The sequence below is a fragment of the Pollachius pollachius genome (genome assembly GCF_949987615.1).
Source record: "Pollachius pollachius genome assembly, chromosome: 17".
Taxonomy (NCBI): domain Eukaryota; kingdom Metazoa; phylum Chordata; class Actinopteri; order Gadiformes; family Gadidae; genus Pollachius; species Pollachius pollachius.
Genome location: NC_136950.1, coordinates 5,725,130 through 5,734,989, shown reverse-complemented (window position 1 = coordinate 5,734,989; position 9,860 = coordinate 5,725,130). Strand labels below are relative to the sequence as shown.

The window sequence follows — 9,860 nt, the reverse complement described above, 5'->3', positions numbered from 1 at the left end:
CCTGGCCAAGAGGGCAGCATAGAACGAACAATACATATATGTTTCATCCAAATAAAAAGCACAATTTACACACAATTTAAAGACAGTTTGGGGATTTCAAGTAAGGAATTATACACAGATCAGTTCTGATAGTTTGAAGTCTTTCTGGAGGGGTGTTCCAAGCAGATGGGGCAGCATAATTCAAAACTTTTTTTCCCAGCTCAATACGAGAACTCGGAACAGACAACTGTAGAATACCCTGCGAATGCAGGCTACAGTGGCCTTGGCTTCTAAGGAGATATGTACATAAGTAAGTAGGGACCAGTCCAAGGACAGTTTTACAAATGAATCAACCATTGACTATGCCAGGCCAAAACAAACAAAGATAGCTCTTTGCATACAAGGTACAACGGTAGGTTAGATGTTTACAACCAGTAACAAATCGCAAGGCACAATGATACAGTGTCTAGCAACCTCAAACATTGGGCAGAAGCATTCATATACACCAAGTCACCATTATCTACCAGAGGCAAAAAGGTTGTGGACAAAAGGTATTTCCTAGTTCTGAAGGAAATAGGAAATGCATCAAAAGGTATTTCCTAGTTCTGAAGGAAAAGCAGGTTTTATTTCCTTGAGCTTAGAGACTAGATTTGTAATGTGGGACTTAAAAGATAATTGGCAATCAACGAGAAAGCCCGAAAGTACTTATGACTTTAGACTAACTCCATTTATTTGGTTGTAACTCCCTAACGGAAAACAGCACAAGTTTAGTTTTGTCTGTATCTGCAATTGTTGCAGACGGAACTGAACAACATCAAATGCAGACTGTAAAAGGTCAAAGGGCCTGTACAATACAACAATAAATAATAGTATAGTCAGCATTAAAATGGGACATAGCATTTGATACGTTTTCGCAAAGGTCTTTGACATAAACGGAAAACAATAAAAGTGCTAACACAGAACCTTGTGGCACCCCCTTTGATATCGTCAAAATAGAGGAGGTGGTGCCTGCCATCTGAACAAATTGCATTCTAGCAGACAAATAGTGGGCTAACCAAGAGGCTGCTTTCTCCAATGTGGTGGAGCATATGGACCAAGATACAGTGATAAACTGTTTTGACCACTTTCGACCAATCAATAAAAAGTGCTGCATAATTTTTTTTGCAGTCTAACGCCTTAATTATGTCATTTTTATCTTTAAAGGCAGCAGTAACAGTGCTATGTTGTTTCTTAACACCATATTGGTAATTGGATAAAATGCCAATTTTTATCCCAATTTGAATCTAGAATTGATTTCCAGCAAGCTTTTCAAAAACTTTTGCTTATATACACATTTTGGAGATCGGCCTGTAGTTTACATTTAAGGGTTTGAGGGCCTTTATTGTGTAAGGTGGCCTGGACTGTATTGTGTATGGTGTCCTGTATTGTGTAAGGTGTCCTGTACTGGCCTATTTTTTGTAAGGTTGCCTGTCATGGCCTGTGTTGTGCAATGTGTCCTGTGCTGTTCTGTATTGTGTAAGGTGTCCTGTGCTGTTCTGTATTGTGTAATGTGTCCTGTACTGGTCTGTATTGTGTAATGTATCCTGTGCTGTTCTGTATTGTGTAAGGTGTCCTGTACTGGTCTGTATTGTGTAATGTGTCCTGTGCTGTTCTGTATTGTGTAATGTGTCCTGTGCTGTTCTGTATTGTGTAATGTGTCCTGTGCTGTTCTGTATTGTGTAAGGTGTCCTGTGCTGTTCTGTATTGTGTAAGGTGTCCTGTGCTGTTCTGTATTGTGTAAGGTTTCCTGTGCTGTTCTGTATTGTGTAAGGTGTCCTGTGCTGTTCTGTATTGTGTAATGTGTCCTGTGCTGTTCTGTATTGGGTAAGGTGTCCTGTGCTGGTCTGTATTGTGTAAGGTGTCCTGTACTGTTCTGTATTGTGTAAGGTGTCCTGTAATGGTCTGTATTGTGTAAGAGGCCAGTAGGTATTTCCGTTTTGGGAAAAGCAACATATAGTTTAATCACAGCAGGGTCGATTTGTGACAACTGTAGCCTGAGTCCTCTTTCTGCATCTATCTTGGTAAACTACAATCATATACCTATAATTATCACCATCTGTTAAATGTATTGATCATTCAGAGAGGTAAACTACCATCATAGAGAAATATGAGTAAATATATATATGAGAAAATGTTTCTGGGACTACGGTACCTGAAACATAATCCTTTCCTGCAGTGAGCACCATATTGACATCGTATCTTTCTGTCATCTTCCACAGCTCTCTTGAAGTTATCCAAGGCCGAGACGATGCTACTAGTCCTAAATATAACTAAAATTCAACCACATTCCTCCTATTCTCTAACTCCTAAAACCAGTTAAGATTGGTTTAGATACCACCTCTAAACTCCCCTTTCAAATAGTTCTTATCATTTCAGATAAATGGAAGATAAAGATCAGATAAGCTGTGTGGTTTTACAAAATCAAGAGTCAGTGAATACACACAAACTTCTAAAATCCAATTTCCTTTTAATATGTGACAAAAAGGTGAGGAGTCAATAATTCAATTTTATACTGAAAGTACCCATTCTGTACTACCATAAAAAAAATAGTCTTTCTTATAACTTGTGTTCTTTTGTGATTAAAACGCATTGTGTTGCCTATGTGTATGAAATGTCTACATAAGCAAAATGTGACTTAACTTGTAGTAGTATCCTCATCATAAGGCAGTCATTAAGTTATTGCACCATCTCATATATATATTATGTAAGTCAGCAATCTCTCTCTCTACCCAATTGCGTAGGGGATGGGTGTGTGTGTGTGTGTGTGCCTGTGTGTGTGTGTGTGTGCTTGTGCGTGTGAGTGTCCTTGTGTGTGAGGTTTCACTTCCCATCCAAATTGAAAGTCCCAGTCAGGCCCTGTGACCATGTGATCAGGCGCAGGGCCTATCGATCAGGATGAGAGCCACAGTTGATCTGAAGTGGTTTTGGCTAACGGGAACCATCTAATCCCTGGTGTTGAGAATTTAAATTGAAGACATAAAATTGCAGTCATTTATTTATTTTAATGTTGTTTATCCCTTGGGTCACGTTCCCGGGCGCGGGCACTGTTGGTGGCTGTGACCGTGGTGCGGCCATGATGTGGCTGTGACCGTGGTGCGGCCATGATGTGGCTGTGACCGTGGTGCGGCTGTGACCGTGGTGCGGCCATGGTGTGGCTGTGACCGTGGTGCGGCCATGATGTGGCTGTGACCGTGGTGTGGCTGTGGCCGTGGTGCGGCCATGATGTGGCTGTGACCGTGGTGTGGCTGTGGCCGTGGTGCGGCCATGATGTGGCTGTGACCATGATGTGGCTGTGACCGTGGTGTGGCCGTGGTGCGGCCATGATGTGGCTGTGACCATGATGTGGCTGTGACCGTGGTGCGGCCATGATGTGGCTGTGACCGTCGCTGAGAACGTGACGTGGCTGTGACCGTGGCAGTGGGTTGGCTGTGACCGTGGCAGTGGGTTGGCTGTGACCGTGGCAGTGGGTTGGCTGTGACCGTGGCAGTGGGTTGGATGTGACCGTGGCAGTGGGTTGGCTGTGACCGTGGCCGTGAGGTGGTCGTGGCTGGGTCTGAGATGTGGCTGTGACCGTGGCCGTGGTTGTGACGGTCATAGCCAGTGAGCCACGCCTGTGATACTGTCTATAGCACTAATTGGAGATACTGTGTCCAAAACACCAATTGGGGTGCAAAAACACCAACATATTCTTTATTTTACTGACATGTTTTTTATCCCGACGAAAGCCTCGTAAGTAATGTTCCTCTGCTGCTTTCTCGTAGATCGCATCATCTTTCCCCATCTTCGTTAAATGTGACTGCATCCCCTTCTCTCCCATGATGGTCAGCAGCTTACGGATTTCACCGTCTCTCTAGTTAAAATAGCTCTTATCAGCTCAGATAAATGGAAGATAAAGATCAGATAAGCTATGTGGTTTTACAAAATCAAGCCCTTTAAATGTTTGGCTTTCATTTCAAAGTCAGAGCATCCCTTTATTTAAGAAATAACTTGAAATGTCAGTGAATACACACAAACTTCTAAAATCCAATTTCCTTTTAATGTGAAAAAAAGGTGAGGAGTCAATGATTCAATTTTATACTAAAAAGTACCCACTCTGTACTACCATAAAAAAAATTGTCTTTCTTTGTGTTCTTTTGTGATTTAAAGCGCATTGTGTTGCCTATGTGTATGAAATGTCTACATAAGCAAAATGTGACTTGACTTGTAGTAGTATCCTCGTCACAAGGCAGTCATTAATAATTGCACCATCGGATATATAAAGTGCATAAGTCAGCAATATCTCTCTACCCAATAGAGTGGGAGTTTGGGTGTGTGTGTGTGTGTGTGCCTGTGTGTGTGTGTGTGCTTGTGCGTGTGAGTGCCCTTGTGTGTGAGGTTTCACTTCCCATCCAAATTGAAAGTCCCAGTCAGGCCCTGTGACCATGTGATCAGGCGCAGGGCCTATCGATCAGGATGAGAGCCACAGTTGATCTGAAGTGTTTTTGGCTAACGGGAACCATCTAATCCCTGGTGTTGAGAATTTAAATTGAAGACTGTCATTTATTTATTTGAATGTTGTTTATCCCTTGGGTCACGCTTGGGTCTCTGGTACCGCAATGCTGTCTAATTGCATTTACATGAAAACGAAATCCCCATTATGTGTAGGGCCTGAGTAACCATGCCCGGGCAAAAGGAGGGTATAAGACGGGCCTATTTGGCAGTGTAAAAACGAATTATAACACCAGTTAGATATACTCTGTCTATAACACCAGTGGGAGATACTGTCTATAACACCATTTTGCTACATTTAAAATGATAAACTGACATTGTTTTTGAAGGAATTTATTATATAACTTGTATATGTGTTCAATCTTTGCATAAAGTCCTTCATCAATCATTTTAAACACTACTCTCATGCGTTCGGGACATTTTTTCAAATGGCATAAGTAAAGAATAGGAAATTAATTATACTCAATGGTACATCAATTCTGCATATTATAACATCTATGGAATTTGTCTCCAATGCAATGTTCATTTCATAGAGGTTTTGATCACTGGTTGTCAATTTATTTTGACAGACTGCTGCTTGCAAGCCCAATGTCTTTCCCAGGAACAAGGGATATCGTTCCAGGTTTTTAATATTGGTAGCAATTCTGCGCAGTCTTCATTTCCCGCATTGTTGGGTTCACCAGGATTCCATAAACTGTTTGGAGAAAAGCAAAGATTCTTAATTATATCCTTCATCACTAGGCATCTGGCTGAGATTTTGCCCCCAAAATTGTATAACTCCAAAACTATAAGGGCCAAGAGGTTAATATACTTCTTACCTATAGTGGGCACTCAAACCGCTGTTTTTTATATATATATATATATCTCTATCTATCTATCTATCTATCTATCTATCTATCTATCTATCTATCTATCTATCTATCTATATCATTGTACTTAAGGCAGGAAAAACCTCAGTTACCTCAGTTTCATGGGTGATCCATCTACCCACTTCCACTTTGATTCGGCTTCCCTATCATGCAGCCCAATCCAGACGGCACAACAGAAATTGTTGATGAAATTCTGGAAGAAAGAAGGAGGTTCTTTATAAAGACAACAGTCAAAGCTAAACACCCAGGGTCCACAGCTGATCGGCCTACAAAATGGGTTCAGATCCTCTTGTTAAATGTATAATAATTTTGTACTCTGTTTATTGTCATAAATGGTCAGAAGCTATGCTGCCTGTACTGCCTGTAAGGAGTCATAATGCTAGATTCCACTTAATTCTACAGCCCTTGCAGGTTTAAGTTCATGCTAAATAAAATCATATTTTCAGAATTTATTTAGTGCAAAACTTGTCACAGTTACTTCCTTCCTCTCTACCTGTTCCTCCTTGCTGTGGATGACGACCAGATCAGCACCTTTGTCCAGGCAGTCCTGCCGGCTGGCCATCCAAGATTTCTTTTCAGCAGAGAGAAAGTAGCAACTGCCACCATGAGGCTGCCATCCCGACAAACAACCTCCTGATAATAAACAAATAACCTCTAATTACATCCATGAGTAGCATAACATTACTTGGAATCTTAAGCAGTTACTTATATTAGCTACCTATGTCATTTGTGTGTTCCGTTTTATAATGTTTAAATTCTAAATTCCAGGTTAAGTTAAAGTTAAATCCTGTATTTTGGGTGCTGTGTGGTCTTTTGGCTAGCAGACCACATTCATACTATTATTAAAAAAAACATGAATTGGTTGGAGTTAGATTTGCTTTCTGTTAAATGTTTTTAACTTTTAAGGAAATACTAACTGTATAATGATAATAAAAAGTAGTAGACAAAATATAGACAGCATGCTTTTAAATTAGTTACCAATTAGTTGTTCTTAATATAACTTCCTTCCTTACCCCCGTCACTCAACCTTTGGAGCTCTTTCAGCTGGTCTCTCTCCAGGGTCACGTTGTTGTTAATGGTCTGCAACTGGTACATTACCTCAGTAAGTTCTTTGTTTCTGGTTTGTAGGAGGTCTCTCTCTTGAGTCAGGTTATTGTTACTGGTATTTAACTGGTACCCTTTCTTAGTCAGGTTTTTGTTAATTGTCAGTAGATGGTCTCTTTCTTGAGTTAGGTTGTTGGTGCTTGTCTGTAACTGGTCTCTTTCTTGAATCAGTTGCATGTTACTTGTCTTTAACTGGTCTCTCTCCTCAGTCAGGTTTTTGTAACTCGTTTGAAGCTGGTCTTGCTCTTGGATCAGGTTGGTGTAAGTAATTCTTAGCTGGTCTCTCTCCTTAGTCACATTTTTATTGCTTGTCTGTTCACGTCTCAAATCAGTCAGGTTACATCTGGTCCCTAGCTGAACTTGCTCTCCAATCTGGTTACAGCTAGGGGTAGATTGGTCCACTGCCACACGGTCATCTGCCACACAGGACATTAGTCATATGTAAACCATATGATCCAGTCTTTTTCTTTGCTTCATAAAGGCGACATCATAGCCATATAATAAAGATAACTTTCTACTCACGGTGGCTGGCTACGATTATGATCCCAGTCAGAAGTACGACACATAACATGCCAAGACACACCGCAGCAGCTCTGAAGGGTCTCTCTTTTAACCACATGACTACAAAATAAAGATAGGAACATTTAGACTTCAACTAATGGGTCAAATCGACATACAGAAGATATCACAGTAGTTATGCATTTATTAGTCATAATATTAAATGGATGCAAGCTCTTTTTTTACCAGACCGGTGACTTGCTTTCTCTGGATTATATGTCTTTAAACTGTCATCAAATTCGAAGCCCATCATTGTAAAGCTCTGTGAAAAGAGATCTTCGGTGAAATGATTTGCAAATGGCCTTAATATATCAGCCAAAATCAAGACTAGCACAGTCAATAGAATATCGCTAAATATACTGTTGTTGAATTTATTTAACATTGTTAAAATTGACTGTTATCACACATCGCTATCACACATACACATTGATATACCTACATCATATAGCATTTGAAAATGCTTTCACACCTCACAAAGTATTCGATCAATAACCACTTCTAAAAGTGGTTTGCAGGTATGCCTCCTCCTCTCTTTAACCTATTTCAAATTTGTTTAAGTTTTTGTTTTGAATAGTTTGACTGGCCAAAGTTAATTTGTTCTGCCATTGCGACAATTTACAGGATGGCAGCATGTTTTGGAATTGCCCAAACAATGTCCACATTCAATAATTCAACCTGCTTTTGAAAAGGGGTTTCAGAAATGTAATACAAAAATGGATTAACTAACCTGTATTAATTCCAAAGAGTTCAATATACAGAACAGCAGTGATCCACTAAGACCTGCATAGAAGTGAGCACAGTAGAAATGATGGCAATAAATGATGAGCAATTACAAATCCTTCTGGAAAGGGAAGTGATGGGAGACTTGGATAATGTTAAGAATTTTCTCATTTCCTCATTCCTTATCAGGGATAAATAATAAATAAATAATAGAGCCCGACTGATATATCTGTTGGCCTTTTTATAGAATCACAGATTTATCCCTATTGGTGTGTATGTTTGCCGATATGCGCCGATATGAAAGAAATAGGGTTATTCACATAGTGTAATCACTAGTTTGTCCAGCAGAGCGTGCTCCCGATTCCATGGTTTACATCCTCAGCATGTACTTATTCAGAGTCAAGTGACTTCACGACTCTTAGTCAAAGGTTGTCTGAAGGACTCAGAGTCAAGTGGGGTCTTAGAAGACTCAGCTATTTACGTAAACTACTCTTTAGTTTACGTAAATAGACTCGACGAGTTTGTTGCCGGTTATTTTGAGTTTCACAATACCGGCTTCAGCTGTGGTCATTTCACTTGCGTGGGTTTAAAACCAACCCAGTCTCTTCAATATGCGTACAGATCGCACGGTTTTACAATTTCAAAATGCGTGCAGTACATACACCATATGCCAATTTCGCGTGCATATGATACTCAAAACCCAGCATTAACTACCGCGGTGAAGTTAGTTTTAGGTTGGATATTCGACGGATATTCAGTCCAGTTCCAGCCGCGACTTCACGGAGATTTGCCCGACAATAGCAGCAGGAGAACGGTTAGCGCACCTCGCAGAGCCTCGCGGTGTATCCCTGGAAACTGATTTAGGGACCGTCAATAAATTACTTCACGTAAATATATCAATACAAAATACTTGCAGTATTTTCAATAGCTTCCATGCCATGTGACCCAGTGACTCCAAACCAGTATCCAATTGTAGAACTAAACCCTTAGAATAAGACACACCACTTGTTATGGTATTTTATTCCTTCCTCTATTTTATATGAATATTAATATGCAGGAATGATCATATTTCTTTCAATAGCTTCCATGCCACGTGACCCAGTGACTCCAAACCAGTATCCAATTGTAGAACTAAACCCTAAGAATAAGACACACCACTTGTTATAGTATTTTATTGCTTCCTCTATTTTATATGAATATTAATATGCAGGAATGATCATATTTCTTTCAATAGCTTCCATGCCACGTGACCCAGTGACTCCAAACCAGTATCCACTTGTAGAACTAAACCCTGAGAATAGGACACACCACTTTTTATGGTATTTTAGTGCTTCCTCTATTTTATATGAATATTAATAAGCAGGAATGATCATATTTCTTTCAATAGCTTCCATGCCACGTGACCCAGTGACTCCAAACCCGTATCCAATTGTAGAACTAAAGCCTAAGATTAGGACACACCACTTTTTATGGTATTTTAGTGATTTCTCTATTTTATATGAATATTAATATGCAGGAATGATCATATTTCATTCAATAGCTTCCATGCCATGTGACCCAGTGACTCCAAACCAGTATCCACTTGTAGAACTAAACCCTGAGAATAGGACACACAGTGTTGGGAAACTTCACTTTCTTCGTGAACTAGTTCAAAGTTCACTTCACAAATTTTAAAATGAACTAGTTCAGTTAAACGTTCATAATTCAAAATTTTGAACTAAGTTCACAGTTCCAAGAAATGAACTAGTTCATAGTTCTTTTTTTCAATATGTTGCTGTGAGCTTTTCATTTTTTCCGGTATTTTGAACATTGAGCCCCCTTTGTGGTTTGTGTAGGATGATATAGAGTGGTTGAATCAAGTATCGTAGCGAAATACAGTTTATATCGTGTTTTATTGCACATTTAGCGCATTTTGTAAATCCCATTGATTTCTGTTGGAAGACCCATTGCTCGTTGGCGGAAACGGAAAGGGGGGGGTGTTCACGTTTGATTGTAGTCTTTTCGCTCGGTTCTAGCCCTACTGATGAGACGGAGAACCGAGCGAAAAGACTACAACCAAACGTGAACAGTCCCCCTTTCCATTTCCGGCCAACAAGCAATGAT

At 40.0% G+C, this 9,860-nt stretch overlaps 1 protein-coding gene across 1 annotated transcript; it reads right to left on the bottom strand.

The window, feature by feature from the left end:
- Nucleotides 1-5,463: 5,463 nt before the first annotated feature.
- Nucleotides 5,464-7,824, bottom strand: LOC307088642 (uncharacterized protein; the record flags this gene model as incomplete). The annotated part of the gene is made up of 6 exons (XM_079754594.1): nt 7,765-7,824; nt 7,224-7,299; nt 7,002-7,100; nt 6,389-6,895; nt 5,869-6,008; nt 5,464-5,568 (listed from the first exon to the last, which is right to left on the bottom strand). The coding sequence occupies exons 2-6, from the start codon at nt 7,288-7,290 to the stop codon at nt 5,464-5,466; spliced, it is 918 nt and encodes a 305-aa protein (XP_079610720.1). The 5' UTR covers nt 7,291-7,299; nt 7,765-7,824.
- Nucleotides 7,825-9,860: the final 2,036 nt, after the last annotated feature.